Source organism: Aedes aegypti, chromosome 2 (assembly GCF_002204515.2).
Source record: "Aedes aegypti strain LVP_AGWG chromosome 2, AaegL5.0 Primary Assembly, whole genome shotgun sequence".
Lineage (NCBI taxonomy): Eukaryota > Metazoa > Arthropoda > Insecta > Diptera > Culicidae > Aedes > Aedes aegypti.
The window spans coordinates 122,912,032-122,932,072 of record NC_035108.1 but is presented as its reverse complement, the minus strand read 5'-3'; the positions used below and the strand labels follow the sequence as shown (position 1 = coordinate 122,932,072).

The window sequence follows — 20,041 nt, the reverse complement described above, 5'->3', positions numbered from 1 at the left end:
ATTCTTTGTCTAATGCGCGGATTTCAAACGCGTGGATTGCTGAGCTCAAGATGACTCATCTGAGCATAGGTGTAGGGTCGTACCCTCGGTTGAATCCTAAATATAAATAAAGCTGTTTTAGTTCAGTGTAGGATGATGGATGGTAGAGAGGAGAGAGGGGGAGAAGATCAGTGTCAGCAAGGGAAGTTGGATGTAGCGGTTGTTGAGCAAAATATATACTGTGTATAGAATTCGTGAGAAACGTGAAAGTGTACTTCTACGAGTAATCCGAACCCCACAAAGTGGCGACGAAGATAGAGGATTGAAGGTAAGAAATGGATTTCCGAAAAATAGTGTTTTGAGATTATCATTATACCATTGTGTTCCGCTGGCAAAGAGGTGGAAGATGGCGTCAGATTTTCTTGGCTCATACTTTCATTTTACTGACGGGCAATAGTATGTGTGTAATGCCGATTTTCTGAAGTCGAAGGGGTGTATGAGAAAATGTTGACCTGTTGAAAATGTTCGGATGAAATAAAATAAACAGGGGAGCAGTTGATGATAGTCTTTGAGATGGATGCTAACAAAACATTGACTTATATGCTACAAATGGGGAGTGATAAGAAGAAGCGTTATTTTCTAGAGTGTACCTGTTGGGGTAACAGGAGGGGATCAAAAAGGAAATTTGGTCCCGGGTCACAGTGAAGTTGTTTGTACCTGTAAGTGTACAGGAGGTGAATGTCTATTCACGGGTACTGTTGTGAAATATGAATGTACCTGTTGGCATAGCAGGGGGGGAGTGTGCGATATGCTCCCGGGTATAATTTACAAATGAGTATGTGTACCTGGTCAATGGACAGGAGGTGAAATATAATTTCACGGGTTCGGTTGCAAATGTATTCTAAAAGTTAATTAGTTGAAGTATACGAATCAAATAAAATATGATTTTCTCGTGTTTTGCTTTATTATTTTATATGACGAATTGAGATAAACAAATATGACAATAAACATATTCAAATGCAAGCTCGTGAAACGGTTGGTTTAGAATTTCGAAATTGTGTTATAATTGCAGATGGAAGACTCCCGGCCACTCCCACAATTTCGTTGCGAGGAAATTGAAAAGCAAAAGCTTTTCAAGGAGTGGAAGACCTGGAAAGGAGCTCTTGAGTGCTACTTTGATGCTTATGGAATTTGTGACCAAAAGCAGAGAAGAGCGAAGTTACTACATCTAGGCGGTCCACAACTGCAACGGGTGTTCCACAATTTGCCGGACAGAGAAAACTTTCCATTGGTTTCTCTTGAGAGGCAGTGGTATGATGTGGCGATCAATGCATTAGATGCATTCTTCCAGCCGTATCGCCAAGACTGTTTGGAGAGGTACAAGTTGCGGCAGATAAAGCAGAAGGAAGGAGAACGGTTCGCCGATTTCATTCTACGTTTGAGACAACAGATTTCCGATTGCGGCTTTGACAAATATCCGGAAGAAGTTAAAGAGGTGTTGAGTGAAATATTCCTTATCGATACTATCATCGAAGGGTGCCAGTCTGAAGAACTGCGGCGTAGGATACTACAGCAAGATAGGTGCTTGGCGGAGATTGAGTCGTTAGGTGTGACGTTGGAAGGGATAGATCATCAGGTGAAAGGTTTTAACAGGAGGAACGAACAAGCAGGTTTTGGACAGCAGGTTTTGAGAATTGGAAACGAATCGGGTTCACTTCAGAAGAAGTTTCGCTATCAGTCTACGGGATTCAAGGGAAAGTTTAGTGGAAAGGACGGATATACTTGCTATAACTGTGGTCGCCGTGATCATATTTCTACTTCCGAAACCTGTCCAGCAAAAGGAAAAGTTTGTCATGCCTGTAAACGAGTTGGTCACTTCGAGTCGAGCTGTCGATCCCGAAAGAGGAAGCAGCCACCGCTGACGAAAAACGTGAGAGCTGTAGAGGAGTCCGCCCCTGAGCTAGCTGTCCAGGAGGCTGAATCATCGAAAACCTACTATACATTCCATTCCGGCAACGAATCCAACGTAGTGCCATGTGTGGTTGGCGGAATTCAGTTGGATCTACTAGTTGACTCTGGATCTGATGTGAATCTTGTTCCTGCCAATGTGTGGGAGAACCTCAAGCAGGCTTGTATTGTAGTACACCAGTGCGTGAAAGGCAGCAGTAAAATTCTCAAAGGCTATGCAAACGATAATCCTCTGCCGATACTTGGAACTTTCGTGGCTGATGTTAAAGTTGGGCATAAGGCTGTTCGGGCGGAGTTTTTCGTCATCAAAGGTGGACAAAGGAGCATTTTGGGAGACCAAACGGCCAAGCAACTGGGGATCCTTCAAGTAGGGCTGCAAGTCAATAGTATCGTACATCAGGTCGAACCTTTTCCAAAGATTAAAGACGTGCAGGTACACATCCATACAGATCCGGAAGTTAAGCCTGTTTTTCAACCGGTTCGACGCGTCCCAATTCCACTCGAGGCTGCAGTGGACAAGAAGTTGAATCAACTGTTAGCAACGGATATTATTGAAGTTAAGCACGGCCCTGCCACTTGGGTTTCCCCTCTGGTCGTAGTGGGAAAAAGCAATGGAGAGCCGAGAATTTGCCTTGATCTGCGGCGAGTGAACAAAGCGGTTCTTCGTGAACGTCATCCGATGCCTGTGGTGGATGAGTACATGGCCAGATTAGGTGAAGGTAAGATTTGGAGCAAGTTGGACATCAAGGACGCATTCCTTCAGGTAGGTCGTTAGAGATGACTAAATAAAGCAATTGCAACTATCTATGATGTGTTTGTCAGGTTGAATTAGCTCCCGCGTCAAGAGATGTCACCACATTTATCACGAACAAGGGGCTTTTTCGGTTTAAAAGACTTCCTTTTGGATTGGTCTGTGCTCCGGAACTGTTCCAAAAGGTCATGGATCAGATATTAGCGGGTTGCACTGGAACATATTGGTATCTAGATGATGTAGTAGTTGAAGGAAAGGATCTACAAGAACACGACGAAAGGCTTAATGAAGTATTGAAACGTTTTAACGATCGGTCAGTCCAACTCAACTGGGAGAAATGCGTATTTCGTGCAAAGAAAATTGATTTTGTGGGTTATACTATTTCAGCTGAAGGTATATATCCATTGAGTTCAAAGATTGAAACAATACTGTCCTTCCGTCAACCTGATTCTGAATCGGAGGTCCGCAGTTTCTTGGGATTGGCAAATTATTTAAACAAATTCATTCCTGATTTGGCTACTCTCGATGAACCTCTGCGACAGTTAACAAGAAAGGGCTGTGCGTTTGTTTGGACTGAGCAACATCAACAATCTTTTGAACAAATCAAAGCTGCAATGGCCAATGCCGGGTCATTAGGATTCTTCAACACTGAAGACCGCACTGCAGTCATGGCTGATGCTAGTCCAACGGGGCTAGGGGCCCTTCTCCTTCAAACAGATAGGTCAGGATGTAGTCGAGTCGTCAGTTGTGCCTCAAAATCTTTAACAGAGACGGAGAAAAAGTACTGCCAAACCGAGAAGGAAGCCTTGGCTATCGTATGGAGCGTTGAGCGTTTTTACACCTATTTGTACGGAAATGAATTCGATATTTTGACTGATTGCAAGGCCTTGGAGTTCTTGTTCACCGTGCGCTCGAGACCTTGTGCTAGAATCGAACGTTGGGTATTGAGGCTTCAAGCATTCGACTACAGAGTTATCTACATACCTGGCGAGAAAAACGTAGCAGATGTTTTATCTCGGCTGGCGACACTCAAACCGATCCCATTTGATCCATCAGAAGAAATTGCGATCAGACAAGTTGCTCTGTATGCAGCAACAACAGCTGCATTAGACTGGAAGGAAATAGTTAAAGAGTCACGAGAAGATCCGGAGATTTGCCAAATTCTAGAGTGTCTGGATCAAGATAAAGTCGATGAGATTCCGTTGGCTTATCGTATAGTTGCCAACGAACTATGTCGTTGTGATGATGTCCTTTTGAGAACTGACAGAATTGTTGTACCTGCTGTGCTGCGTCACCGTGTGTTGTGTGTTGCCCACGAAGGACATATCGGTATGCGAATGATGAAGGCTCATTTGCGTTGTGCTGTTTGGTGGCCTAAAATGGATTCAGCGGTAGAGGATTTTGTGAAGAAATGCCGCTCATGTGCTTTGGTTGCTGCTCCGGATCCACCTGTACCGATGATTCGTAAGGAGATGCCTTATGGGCCCTGGGAAGAAGTTGCGGTAGATTTTTTAGGTCCATTACCAGAGGGACAGACACTGTTCGTTGTTGTGGATTTTTACAGTCGCTTCATAGAAATTTGTGAGATGACACAGATTACAGCAAACGACACTATTTTACAGCTGTCTAAGATTTTTTGCCGTTACGGGGTGCCCATAACTTTACGCGCAGATAACGGTCCTCAGTTGAGTACTTCTTGTGAAGAGATGGGGATTCGTCTGGTGAATACCATTCCATACTGGCCGCAGCAAAATGGCGAAGTGGAGCGACAGAATCGATCCATTTTGAAACGACTAAAGATTGCTCAGGAGTTAGGTCAAGACTGGAGAAGAGTTCTGGATCAATACATCTTGTCCTACCATTCTACTCCTCATCCTACAACAGGACGGTGTCCTTTTGACCTAATGTTTGGAAGGATAATTCGCAGCAAACTACCGCAAATACCAAGTGAGGTTTCAGCCGATGAAGGAGTCAGTGATCGCGATCGAGAACAAAAAGAAAAGGGGAAGGTTTACGCTGATCAAAAACGACGAGCTTGTCAAAGCAACATTGAGGTGGGCGATAAGGTATTGGTTAAAAGATTTCGCAAAGAGAATAAGCTTAGCACAAATTTCTCACCAGAAGAGCATTCTGTTGTTCGAAGACGGGGAGCGGATGTGACCATAAAATCGTTGGAAACTGGTAAGGAATGTCGCCGTAACATCTCACATCTCAAAAAGTTGTCAGATGTGACTTCAACTTGCGAGAGCAGCAATGATGCAGTGCCTTCAAACGAAGAAGCAGAACACAGTCTAGTTGCTGGAAATGAGGATATTCAAGTTTCAACTGAGGCTAGGGAACTAATCGATCGAAGATTACATTTGCAACGAAATAGGAAAAAACCTGCTAGGTTTTTGGACTACCTGCCACACTAAAATAAGTTAAGGGGGGGTTGTAGGGTCGTACCCTCGGTTGAATCCTAAATATAAATAAAGCTGTTTTAGTTCAGTGTAGGATGATGGATGGTAGAGAGGAGAGAGGGGGAGAAGATCAGTGTCAGCAAGGGAAGTTGGATGTAGCGGTTGTTGAGCAAAATATATACTGTGTATAGAATTCGTGAGAAACGTGAAAGTGTACTTCTACGAGTAATCCGAACCCCACAATAGGATATCAATGAAAAATCGATCACAGAGCTCTAAGATAATATCTCACAGTTCTATCCATATCATGCTCAGATGATCGAAAGATGGGATGAAATGTAAAGCCAATGATAATAGCACAATTTATCAATAAAAATAATAGGCTTTGGCAATTTGACATCTTCAGCTATTGTTTTCAGCTTAAAATAACGATTGACTTTGCCGAAGAAATCATATATCTAAATTTCCATTCGACCGAAATGGTGTGATATAATGAGTCTGGCGCTTAGGACCTTTTTGCGAATAGCAATTATTCAAGCAATGTAAAAATCAAATAGCTAAGTATATTAAGCTACCAGTAAACCGCAAGAATGCTCATCATTATGCTGAACTTTTGGTATTATTGGAAAACTTTTACATTGTCATATAAAATAATTTTTACCCTTTTTATAAATTTAGCATACTTCCAGGCCGCATAGAAAAAAATATATTAAATGCCATATCCTTGAAAAAATAAGACATGAATGCTCTGACCTTTCGTAAGTAGATGGCGATGAAAACACCTGCCCGAACTTGCCCGATCGCAAGAATGGCCTATACGCAATATCACCGTTTTTTGAAAATTTTACTGAAAAAATCAAACAAAATATTATTTTTACCATCAAATTTTCACCAGACCTGCTTTATGTTATTTTATGAGATAATCGTAGGTGATATATGGTATTTTAATTGAAAAATTACAAGCAAAACTCAAAAATTTCGATTTTTAGCACATTTTTTTTGAAAAATGACGTCTTCAGCAATAATTTTCAGCATAAAATAACGATCAACTTTGCCGAAGAAATCATACACCTAAACTGCCATTTGACTGAAATGGGATATGAGTCATTCATGCGAATAACACTAAAAAATATGACTTCACCTCAAAACATCGGCCTCATTGAAAGGATCATTTTCGCAGAAGACATCAAACGTCTATCTCTTCATTCCGAAGAACTACAGGTTGTTTCCGCGTGTTTCCGATTCTGCCCCAGTGTGCCATCATAACAAACTTCGCTCCGTGAAAAATGAATCGCTAGGCATGTGTGCTAACGATCAATTGTTCGCAAACCGAATTCATAAATTTTGGAAGATTTTCACGCTTTCGCTTTGTGATATGACTTCTAGCATACCATTTTTGGTCTTAAAGTCAATCGTGCATGAAATGTGAGAAAGTTTATCCGTGGATTTTACATTGATTCGCATTAATCGCAACTTGTTACAACATCCGACAAACCCTTTGTCCTACGACAAACAGTTTATCGGATGCACGATTTATCTATGATTAGCGCGCGTGGTGAGGTGTTGAAATCATGTTGCTGCAAGAGCGATGGACCGTTCAAATACCGTGTTGTTTGTCGTTAGAGCTGATTTTTTTCCATCCTTGGTTATTAGTGCTGAAAAGTAACACTTTTCAGCACTGTTTGTATCGATAGGAAAAGTAGGCTGTTATGTAGGTCATTCCCTTGATAAAAAGTAAGCCGATATGCAATCGAATTGCAAAAAAAATAGTTTTCCTATCTCATTGCTAGGTAGATTCATCACAAAACTTGTTGTATCAAAAGATGCGCTTTAATATACCAAGAAACTTCTCCGAACAAACTATGTATATCGCTAAAATCATTTGCTAACAGCAACAGCAACTGCTCAACTGGCAACAATGGATGTCCTGGAGGGAAAAATGGATTATTTTATCCATTCCCTTGATTCCATTTTACTCGCGTTAAGAACACAAATGTGGAAGATATAGAGAAGAAGTGTCATTACTTGGTATAATTTTTCTCAAACTATTTAGTATTTTATTTTTTATAAACAATTATTCTTATTTTTCTTACTTTTAGTAAAATTATTTCAAATTAAAATGGATTGACATGCCAAAACAGCCGTAATACGTTTATTTTTATCTAAAAAGTTAAAATTTTGGATTTTTGCGCATCACAGATTTTTACCAAGACTTTTGGAGGTTGACTTAAGACAAAAAAGATTTTTTCAACCTAAAACACAGATGAGATTCGAAAAAAATGTGGCAACACTGCCGGGAATGACAAAACGTTCCCTTCTTTCGATTGCTTATTCGCTCCCAAAACGACAATTCGTCAGCTGGGGTTTGCTGCTGTCGTCATGATTAGGGTTTTCGAGAGCAATGTCTAACCCATTAATGATTTCAAAACATTCTGAATAAATATATTCATTTTCTTCGCTTAAGTGAAATTGAATGAGATCCAATGGTAGAAAACTCATTTATCTATCCAATGGTATTTTTTGAGGCAACGGAGAATGTTCCGAAATGTAATGTTCCGTAACGTGTTTTATTCAAGCGCAAAAATCGCGCAGGCGAAAGTTCCAATGAAACTACCGTAATTTCGGGTGAAATTGATCATTTTTCACGTTTTTTCTAGTCTGTTTTCTATAATGTTAACAAAGCCAAAAAACTAAATGCAGGAAAACAAGTACGAAGGTGAGCCTCATCGACTCATGTACCGAAATTTTCTAACAAATGTCATTTTAGTGTCAACAAATATCTCGAAAATAAAAAATCAGGGGATCTCATTTCGAGGTGAAATTGATCACTTGTCAATGCCATTATTGTTAGTTTTCAAAACAACTCTACATGATAAATTTGAGCTCCCTGAATCCGAATATGCTTCTCAAATTCTTAACAATGCAATGTTTATATAAATAGCGAATAGTTAAATTTCAAGAATTACGCTGAAAACGCCTAAATGTATGCAATTTCCTAAGTTATTCAATGATATCTAACAAAAATTCAATTATTTCAACCATATGAGCTAAGTGGTACGAGTTTTGGTGATGAAATCTGGTTTGGGATGTATCTCAAGCATCCTCACAAACTTTCAGGTTTATACCATGTTCAAATCCTTGCTTAGAAATAGAAGTTCATAGGTATTTGTCAATACTGCACCTTGCATGATTTTGAAATTTTACATTATTTTCATAGTAATAAACATTCTTTAACGCAAAAAACTTCACAACACACAATTTGAAAATAGTTACGACAAACAACGTTCATTTACTGCAGCTTACATGGATATTTGTGCTCCATTACGATTTTATTTATAATCGTGTGATACGACACCCGATTTTACGGTAACCTCACATATCCTGGTTTTCCAACCTCAAACTAGTGCTCCTACCAGCCGGATCTCAATTTTTATGAAAGTAGTGGAATAATATAATAAACAAACTAATGTAGAATAGACTGGCCCTTAAACAAAAAAGTTGTAAAACTGAACGGGGCACCCCCTAGATATGAGCCTTAGAGTAAGAAAAACGCTCTCTCAAAATTTCAACTCAATGGGTTGCTCCACCAGGTGGCCCATTCGATTTGAAGTTTGTATGGGACATTCGTCTCAAATATATTGAAAATTGATCCTATGTCACTGTTTCGTTCCGTATACTAAATGTTTGCGTTCAAATAAGCCCAGAATAACAAATACACTAGTTGATACCCTAATGAACATAATTGCAGAAGGTTGTATCTGGATTTAGTCTCATTTTCATTACTCTTTCAGTTGTTGAAAGTTAGGCTTAGATCAGCACTCCCGTACAGTCACTTATATGCATGCGACATGTGCCTCAGCTCGCCCAGCGTCGTAGGTGGCTATGATGCGATTAGTGGTTACCTCCAAGCTATGTTGAAGAAATACAAGCAGTACTGCATGATATACTTCAGATAGTTAAAACACCAACTTTATTAATTTTGATCATGGTGCAATCTTCTACAATATTCTTCGTTATTACATCAAGTAGTGTTTTTGACATTCTGGGTCCAATTGAATGCGATCATAAATTTTCCTGAACCAAACAGTAGATGATGTGCCTTTGCTTGAGCTGAAAATCCCATATTAACTTCAATTCAAATGCGCCATTTGGAACGACCAAATGAGCTGAATTTTTCAGAAAGGCTTCCTCTAACCCTAAGAAATAATCCTAAGGGGTGCCCCGTGGAATCATACCACTTTATTTTTCTCCCATACTGAGCTGGGCCAGTCTAATGTAGAACATAGAGCATCGATATTTCTACCTTTTCCACATAACCGTTTCACTGTTGACCGTCATTTATCAAGAAAATAAAACATTTTCGCCCAGAGAGGCATGTGATGAATGAGTGAAAAATCAAATCTCTCATTTACTGACTAGTTGCGCTACCGAAGTATAGATGGCTAACAATATGTTGCGTTTCGCGCTTGGAGGCGTATTGTACCTTCTAATATACCATGCTGTTACTGAAGACTAGTCTTGCTTTTTTTTTTAATTACATCATTTTTTTCTGTGAAACGGCTCATTCGATGAAATGGAATTTGGGCAAAAGTAGCACAATATCTGTTGCCCGGTGTCTTTGGGACTGTAACTAATCATTTATGGGTAATTTTCTTAAAAGGACACATAGTTTCTATTATCCCAAATTAGCACAGTACTTGACTCCGATTGTTTATTATTATATCTACAAGCATATTAAATTCCATAGCCTGATTTCCGTGAAACAAAAACAAGTGTATAGCTGTAGATTTCTTCTGTGCTGGTCTTTTTTGTATCTTTTATAAAAATAACCGCCTTAGGTTGAAGGTAACCTGCTTGATTTCCACGGTTGGATGAATCGTCTTGAATGGTAAGTCTTTAGTTGCTGGCGATGAGAGAAACACCCAATCATATACAAGAGTTTCGAGCTCTGCTATCACAGTAACTTTTTGAAAGATTTTATAACCGTATATAATCGCTTAAAAATATGACACTAAAGTAAGAACTGAAGAGTACTTACTTTAGTGTCTACTACTCAAGTAAGTCGAAAATTCAATTTTCTCGAAATTTGCGCGACACCCAAATAATGAGTGAGATGCATTAAAGCAAAACTGGGTATGATATCCATCATAACAGTTGAAATAAAAACAAGAAAGAAGATATGAACAATATTCAATTAGTAAGTTCACTTGAAATTCATAACATTGAAGATCATTGATTACAATATGTTACTCTCTAACATGGTGGCTCTTGACTTTATTATTTGCACCTATTTATTTCAATTTATAAGCGGTTCCTTCACCACCGCTTAGACATTAAACCTAGTTTAACCATATGGGTAAACGTGGTTCACGGCTTAAGCGAAGGTGAAGAAATCGGCCCTTAGTAATTTTGATTGTTCTATTATTGTTTTTAAATATCTTGCTGGATTTTTTTTTTTGAATTCAGAAGACCATCGTAGATGAGCAAACCTCGATGGCATTATTCCTACTTTGCTAATAAAATGAAAGTTTGATTGCATTTCCTGCCAACAACAAAATAATGGAATTTATTTATTGACTGTATCAATAAATTCCATTATTTTGTTGTTGGCTGGAAATTCAACTTACTTACTTACTTACTTATTTGGCTTTACATCAATTATCTTGATAAAACCTCGCCAACAATATTTCGCCAATTCCCTCGGTCTTATGAGCGTTTTGTACATCGTGCATTTGGTGCGGGGGTGAATCTTTCTTGACCGCAGTTTCTTCTGGAGCCCATAGTAGGCACAACTTCCGCTGATGATGCGCCTTCGTATTTCCCGACTAACATTGTTGTCAGCCGTCAATAAGGATCCGAGGTAGACGAACTCGTCCACCACCTCGAAGGTATCCCCGTCTATCGTAACGCTGCTTCCTAGGCGGGCCCTGTCGCGCTCAGTTCCGCCGAACTCGTTTGCTATAGGTGATAGACGACGGAAGAGAATCTGGAATAGCACTTTATAGGCGGCGTTTAGGATGGTGATTGCACGATAATTTTCACACTCCAGTTTGTCGCCCTTTTTGTAGATAGGGCATATAACGCCTTGCTTCCACTCCTCCGGTAGCTGATCCGTTTCCCAGATTCTGACTATCAGCCGATGCAGACAAGCGACCAACCTGTCCGGGCCCATCTTGATGAGTTCGGCTCCGATACCATCCTTGCCAGCGGCTTTGTTGTTCTTTAGTTGTTGAATGGCATCCTTAACTGCCCCCATCGTGGGAGCTGGTTGATTTCCGCTGTCCGCTGTGCTGACGTAGCTATCGCCTTCGCTGTCCTGACCTTCTGTGCCTGTGTTCTCTGCGCCATTCAGGTGTTCATCGTAGTGCTGCTTCCACCTTTCGATCACCTTGCGTCCGTCCGTCAAGGTGCTCCCATCCTTATCCCGGCACATCTCAGCTCGCGGCACGAAGCCTTTGCGGGATGTGTTGGCTGGAAATGCAACCAAACTTTCATTTTATCTTTCCATAACTCGATATTGAAAGGACTATCGAGTTAGGGAGATAGTCATAGAGCACAAAACCAGTGCAAATGCGATCCAATGGATCATCGATGTAGCCATGAAAGCCAACTTTTACCATGGTTTCTCGATATCGAGATACGGAATATCGAGAACGGGAGAGTTGACTACATTTGTAATTTTTGTTCGGGTTTCTACCGCGCATTTGATTTTGATCGACCTACAAGAATAATAATTATTAATTCTGTGACAAATTTCGGATTTTCACACAAAGTAGGCAACAATCGTATAAATGGGTCGAGAACTATAGAGATGAATCGTGGTGGTTTGTTTGACGAACAAAAAACCGCACCATCGTTAAGGCGAGGACTGCACTCCAAATGCTGATAAGAAGATAAGACCTCCGAAAAGTCGTATCAACGAATACAGCGATGAGCTGTGCAGAATTATGCCATCTTTTCAATGTGACTGTTGCCCGTATCCTATTCTTGCATGTAGATACGTGCGTGCAAGGTACATTAATCATATCCGTTCGCCGAAGCATGTGGCCATATGTACTATAATCTGCACTTGAACAGCAGAATCCCCATAGGTAAGGAAGGAACGTGTCGATGCCAACTACCACCGGCTTCAGCATCAGTCTGTTTGTTTGCGATGAATAACACGCTAATTTGAAATTCCACACCGGGGCAGAGTCATATTCCGCGTTTGGAGCTAGAGCCTTGGTAGTCCTTTTCACGGATGTCGATATGACGAATTATTTGTACATGTGACCCGATTCCCAATTAAATTGGTCTCGCTCGTCAACAACTGGAAGGCCTGTATTAGCAATGGGTGATTTTGAATCGATGTTCCGAAAATCGAATTTTTTTTGTTCCGATTAATCGATTTTTTGAATCGATGTTATAAGCACTCAAAATCGAGTGAATCGATTTTCATCATTCGATTTTTTGTTTCGATTCAATATGATGTAATTGATTAAAATTTTTTAATGAGTAGACATAGTTTTCAATCAGCCTTGAAGTGTTAAATATAGTAATTTTAAATTCAAACGTTATTCAATCGGAGGAATTCAACAATCATGTGCAATTTCATTTGGTCTTATTTTGAAAGCTTGTTTTTGTAAATTTTCATATGAGCTTCACGTTCGAATCGATTCAAAAGATTCGATTTAATCGGTGAATCGATTCGACATATTAAATTTGAATCGATTCAGTAACATAGATATTATGTTTACATTCGCCCAACACTAGCCTGTATAAACTGCAGAACGTATTGGAGCGAACAATTCCTATTCAAATGCCTTGAATGCTTTGTGTCATCAAAACAGTCAACATATTAAATGAAGAAAAAACATGTGTTCCAAGACGAACTAGCCCTGGGCCAAAATCGATCAATTCTGGGCCAGACTCTAACAACAGTGTGGTAGCTTTTTGCAGGTGATAGGATGTCTGATGATAGATGATATGTGATGTGATTGTGAGTATTCGATTACGTTATGGTTTTAAGGGAGATCTGTCATTTGGTTTGGAAGCTTTTTCGGAGTTTCGTATTTCAAAGTAAAATACTTTGATTATGATGTTTGAATGACAGTGAAGTTTGAGTATGAGTGTAGTGAAAGATTATTAATAATTTGTCATGTGTATGAGTTCGTAAGTGTACTAGTTTTGTGTTATTGATCGGATGAAGTTTTCAAAAATTAACAATTTTTGGACTCATTTTGGTGGTCCTAAAAAGGACCATTTGTCGTTCTGTGGTTACCGAGAACCAGTGTTTGGTGTTCCCGGAATAATCCAGTGATGAGCCAGATGATTGAGTTTGTTTGTTTGGTCGTCGCTTCCTTGGGTTGTTTGGTTGGGTGATCGGTTTCAGTTCTGGCTCCAGCTGTAGTTCGCCAAACTCCTCCAGTAGATTAGATGTTTGAAAGGTCGGGTGCTTCGATCGTGAGAATCGGTAGAATCGGTCTATGGTAAGAAAAGTATGAATAATAGCGACTGCACTATACACTTATATTTTTAATAAACGTTAAATCAATACAAGAACCACCTAATGTGGTCACTTCATTTGGACGATTTGCCAACTTTAAATTAAAATGTTTATTCATGAAATCGACAAATTAAATATTTTCTTGTTTGGAAACGTCAATATTAAAGTCACGGTCATGAACCTTTTCGTATCTTACACAATAGTACCTGGAGAAATGTACACTGTTATTAGCAGTACTTCAATGTCCATAACCATAATCGGTGCCGCACAAATGTCTCCAACCTCATCTGCTACGCCAAGCATTGCATTTGAATTGTGTGAGGAACAGCTACGTTGAAGGCCGTATCCTTCTGGTAAATCGCCACACCTCCAGCTCTCACGCCTGGGCGTTTGAACTGGTTACGCAGCTGTAGCCAGCAATGTCGACGGAGGAGTGATCGTCTAGCCAACTCTCACTCAGTCCAAGGAATTCTACACTGGTCCGAGTTTGATTTGCAGCATTAAGGGGACGATACAATATCTGATTTATTACGAATAATCGACAATACGATAATTTGAGGATGTTTCCGTGCAGTGCCGTCGGGATGCAATAACAGCATAATGTTCATCTTGTACATCCCTTGCCAAGACATCAATTTCATATAGCTTATTTCCTATTTGGCCTTTTTCTTCGCTTCTTGATCTGGGAAATATGTTATATGACAACCACAGGGATCAAAATCTGGAAACGTAGCGCAATCTTGAGCGATTCCACATACCCGAAGATTGTGGATTGTGCTTTTCGGATCAGCTGATCATGAGGCTTCTCGTAGTGGTGCCTAACGGGATTTTATCTCGACTGTACCGATGCTGCGATTATCACGAGGAGCTCTGACTAGCTCGAAAGTTTAAATGAAATGAATCAAATCAGTCGAAAGTAGTATGTTTTACACAATTTGAATAGCAGACGATGTTCCTCCCTTTCGTATTCTTCGCCTTCTTCTGATTGACCAATCTGGGACATAAGGTATATGAAGTTGATGTCTCGGTTAGGGATTTACATATCTTTGAAAATTATAGACGCGTTCGGATGGACAATAAAACATTTTTTCAATAGTGTACAATTAATGAAAAAACACGAATGTTTTGCCTTTGAGCAAATTTTAAATATTTCTGATCAATTTGCGTAAAACTTATGAAAATCGGAATTCTTAACCCAATACAAGCGTTAATATGAATGATCTGCTTCATATAATATGACATTTGCAATGGATTTCTTTATTGAAACTAACATATAGATCAATAGATGCTTATTACAACTGGTCAAGAAACAGTTTAGTGAACAGTATTGAAAATCTGTTGCAATTTTGATACATTTCCAAATGTCCGTACTCGAGAATTTAGGAAGCGGTCCTCCATTATATGATAAATTATCGATGCTGTTAGACATGCCATACAATGCTGAGTACTGATGCTATTACGGTCCAACGGCACTGCAGCGGCATCCACGAGTAAATTCTCAAATTTCATGAGATTATGTGGGATAAACTATGTGAATCAAATCATGTTTTGTACAATACCGCTTGTTTTGATCATGATAGATAAATCAGGAAATATTATTCAATTAATTTCCTAACAATTAACAACGTTTGTTGGCCCTGAAAAGAGCCGATTGAACATGAATGCTGTCACAGATGAATACCAGTTGATTGCCATGGTTAAACAAGGAAGCCCCAACGAAAGTGTATATGTGAATAAGTTCTCTGTTTATACGACAAACCAGCTGATATTTCATGGGTGCACAACAGCAACAGAGTAGCGGATCACAGGAATTAATTTGAAATCTGAAAACGTAGCTTAATCTTGAAATCTGGAGTGATTTCACAAACCAGATGCTGGATTGGAAGCTTGAAGATTAACAGCAGGTTTCTAGCAGCGAGGAACGTCTCGCTAAGCAAGTTCGGAGGAGCTCTTACCAGCTCGAAAGCGAAAATGGAAAGAAACTGAATCCGACTAAGGAAGTATGTTTTATAACCTTAGAACAGCAGATGATGCTCCTCCCTTTCGTGCTCTTCGCTTTCTGATCGACCAATCTGGGAAATGGGTATGTGCCAATAATGTGTTGGGCTTGGAATTTCTTGAAAATTGCGGAGAATGCTAATGCGTGAGAAATTGGTCGAACATTAATTGTTGGAAGGGTTGACATTTACTAAATATTCAATACGAGCTATTGACGATCAATAGTTTTCTCTATTATGAAGGTAAATTTCTGATCCATGGGTGCCAAAATTATTACAATTGTTCATTGAGAATGTCTTTTCAAAAGCATTCTAAATATGTCGCAATTTTGTTACTTGTGATAATTTTCCTAATCAAAGTGTTCCCATAAAATATGGAACATCAAAGACGCTGTTGAAAATGCCACTCTATTTTACAATCGTTGTGAAATGTTGAGCACTTACCCCGACGGCACTGCAGCAGCGTCCGCGAGTACAGTCTCAAATTGTCGTGTCATATATTATTCATGACAAATGAAATTTTGTATTAATCTGTGAGATAAATTTAGGAATATAAGGTGTAATAAAGTAGGAAATATTTCTCTTTTAACTCTTTTCCACTAATTCGATGGCCCTGAAAAGGGCCGGTGGCTTTCTTAGCTTCGATGCTGTCATAGATATATAGCACTGCGGGATGTTATCAGTTGATTGCCATGGTCAAACGGGGAATCCTTAACTCAAATGTATAAATTTGAACAAGTTATTTACTTATACGACCAACGAGCTGAATGATTCGTGGCTTGGATGGCGCCAACAGCAACGGGTAGTGGATCACCGGGCTTAAGTCGAAATCTGGAAACGTTGCTCTCTCTCTCTCTTGGAATCTTGAGCGATTTCACTAGTCCAACGCACGATTAGCAGCTCCTCGGTATTTGTTCTTGACGGCATTGCTTCTTGACCACCAATGCTGATTTTATCACGAGTCTCTGTACGTGCCATAAATTCTTTTGTTCTCATGACTTTTACTGTGCGCCGTGTGTTGGTGCTGTCTCGCTCTCTCTCACAGGCATTTTGAAAACAGGGCGCACAGTAAAAGTCAAACGTTTTATAGCATGCATAGGCTCATAGACCAACAGATGCCGGTAGTATGTAAACGTCAAACGTGAACAAAAACGATACGAGCGTTGCGGATGGTGGATTAACCATCTATGAAATATTTAAATCGACCATTCAAAAGATGGTCGATAGACAATGATGAGAGAGTGACGTATGTTTGTATGTAATGATAGTATTGCCACAGGCAAACAGACGTAACACTGACGAAATTCCCATCGACCACTCATTTAACGATCATTTCATCATACTAAGGCAAGCACATCTTTTTTTTTTAGTTTTTGACGTTTCACACAACCGCCATCTGCCGGTCTTGTTGCACGAAACACATTTGCGTGCAACGTGCTCACCAGAAGATGATGGTGTAAAGTGGGCGATGAATTTTGAAGAAATTTGTTCTAAGTGTTACGTCTGTTTGTCTGCGGTATTACCTAACGCAAAACTCCTAGATATAAGTAATGAATGTAATGTTTGGAATGATACTAATAAAAGAATAAAAAAAAACAAGATTTGATCTTGTGAAGAAGAAATGTGAATCGAGCGAAGAAAAAACAATTTCTTGCGCCATCGGAGAAATGCATCTAAATGTGTCTGAATCGGCAAAAATTAGCGATGTAACGTCATAAAGCGTGCATCGTCTAACTGCCTCGAACTGAACGCTCTGAACTCTCTCCGTCAAAATAAGTTCACCAGTGCGCAAAATAACCCCCCCCCCCCCCCCCCGAGTATGATGTCATGCCGCCGCTATTTACCGTCGTTGTTTATTGTCGTTCAAAACCAGTTTAGGCGTTAACTATTATAAGCCTAGCTTACGCATATATGAGAAGCTATGAATCATTGATTGATAATTCTAGATAGAATCAATCTAGTGGGTATTCTACTATAACTTCCTGTTTTCTTCCAGCTATGCGGTATTGCACTGGTGGTAATCGGAGGCGTTTCGTTGGCCAAGATCGCCGACCTGCAGGATATCAGCGATGAGCACAGCATTGTGGCCCCGTCGATCCTGTTCATCGTACTCGGATCGGTCGTATTCGTGATCGCATTCTTCGGATGTTGCGGCGCCATTCGGGAATCATACTGCATGACCTCGACCGTAAGCTATCATTCTGTCTATACGCTCTTGATCTTGAGTTGCATTCTTGTTTTCTTCTGGTTTGCAGTATGGCTTCTTCCTCATGGTTTTGATCATTGCCCAAATCGTAGTTGCTGCCCTCGTGTTCATCTACGTCGGAGATGCCAAGGCAGCCTTCAAAAAGGGCTTCGCTAGGTTGTTTGATGAACGTGATCGTCCTCAAAACGCCGAACTGATCGACACCATTCAGGCCAACGTGAGTTCAACGAAATTCATCAGCCTTTTTTTAATTCTCAAATATCCAATATTTTTACCGTTTTAGCTTGAGTGCTGCGGTAAGAGCTCTTCCAAGGACTGGGGTTCGAACATTCCTCAGTCGTGCTGCCGACCTGGAACCGCCCCTGACTGCGAAGTCTACTCCCAAGGTTGCCAGGTTCGTATCGGAGAGTTCATCGACACCGCCGGAGATGTTCTCGGATGGGTTTCGTTGGGTGTTGCCGCTGTCGAACTTGTTGGACTGATTGCGGCCTGCTGTCTGGCCAACGGAATTCGCAACCAAGCGAGAAGGTCTGGTTATTAATTCTATAGGAACACAGCACGTAATTGATCACTGCACTATAGGAGTAGAAAATGATTGTAAAATGAACTCTCTGCCTGAATGTCAAACACAGTACGGAAACAAGATTTTGAAGATATGTTATGTGATTTTTGAATCGCATTCAAGTTGGAAACTTAATGTTTCATGTTCAAAATGATTCAAGGTATTTAATATGATCTAGATTCTTACAGTCGCTACAAGCGAACGTAGTTTGCTATTGCTCACTGGTTGACCGTTATCCAAAATCATGTTTCTCGTTCATTTTGGCATTCCTTTCTTGTGTGATCTGCAGTGGTCTATCCTGTAAAAAGCATGTACTAACTTTCCCATCAATCAATAGAATAGTCCTACACTTACTAACGATTTTAACGACCGACAAAGAAACGAAAAACAGCACAATAAACCAGATCTAACCATTTATCTCGTTTTTCTCCAACAGATACGCTTAAGCTTGGTGTTGACGCTTGACACGGGGCAGATTTGTTCTAAAATGCTTATGTCCTTTCCAAAAACCGAATCGGAATATCAGCTTTATAATTCATCCAATCGAACAACAATTCGCAGTTTTCATCCATCAAAAGAATGATTAGTAAGGACCAATATCCAAACAGATGCTCATGCGAAAACCAGTCCAAAATGGAACCAACTCCACTGTTCATTTTGTAGTGTAGTTCTCAAAATGTTCCAATCGATCATCGCTTCTTCATTTTTTTTTCTTTCTATCCTATGCTACAACCCTGGTCGCCGAGACTAGGGTTGGATAGAGCGCTCGATACACAAAACTAAACGATTAGGGGACGGCCCTCCCCGCTATGATAACCTGTACAGTGAATTTCTTGTTTACTTGAAGTCCTTAGATGTTTAGTCTATTGTTTAAGCAAACAGAATTGATTTAAAAACTGAACCAAACTGAATAACGTTACAAAAAACAAACGAATTAAATATATGAACTAATGTATGGTATCCAATGTGTCCATGTTTTTACCTATTGGTTACGTGTCTTCGTGTAACTTCCAAGGCTTCATACAATCAGTATTATCTACAATATACTTGAAACAGACAACCAAATCAATTCAAAACGGGATAATGAGCGGTCCGTTATCATCGAAGCTGGGAGTTACTCGGTAGCTGTTATCATCGTTAACGTCTTTTCGAGAGCTGTTGTTGATAAAATAAAGAATCTTTCGGAAGACGAAGTCCCTTCCAATCAATTTCAAAGCGGGATTTATTTGTGTTCATTGTTCAATGTAGTGCTAGTCCGAAACAAGTACAATGTCATATTTGTTTGTGTTCTGAAGGGTCGTTCTGTGATATGGTGTCTATCACGTGACAGTTTTCGTTAGTGTAAGCTTCGGCAGTTTTGTGCATATTTTATCTGTGTTCTACTGTAGTCGGTGCAATCATATCACAGCCCTGTTGACCAGTTATAGATCCGAAATCAATCAACGCTGAGTGAAGAAATCAGCAGCTCGAAACGCCCATGATCCTCAATGTCATTTTTTTCTTTCTTAGTGTTCATTAGCACTTTTACAGTTATTTTTGTATTTGTAAATCGTGTGGCAAAAACGAATAGGGTAACCAATATAATTTGTATAATTTGTACCCATATATATTTTGGATCTCATAGGCTATTTTCCAACAAATTTTCCAGTTTATGGCTAATACGCTGATCATAAGTACTGTGCAAGAGGATAGGA

General features: G+C 39.8%; 1 protein-coding gene across 2 annotated transcripts in view; it reads left to right on the top strand.

The window, feature by feature from the left end:
- Positions 1–19,562, top strand: part of LOC5578831 (23 kDa integral membrane protein) — a 39,402-nt gene extending 19,840 nt beyond the window's left edge. The window contains exons 2-5 of one of the 2 annotated variants that reach the window (XM_001657132.2): positions 17,576–17,767; positions 17,835–18,002; positions 18,069–18,313; positions 18,784–19,562. In XM_001657132.2, coding sequence (XP_001657182.2) covers positions 17,576–17,767; positions 17,835–18,002; positions 18,069–18,313; positions 18,784–18,793 — 615 coding nt within the window. In that variant the 3' untranslated portion in view covers positions 18,794–19,562. Of the gene's footprint in view, positions 1–17,575; positions 17,768–17,834; positions 18,003–18,068; positions 18,763–18,783 lie in introns of those variants that run through there. The other variant, XM_001657131.2, reaches the window with a different exon arrangement.
- Positions 19,563–20,041: the final 479 nt, after the last annotated feature.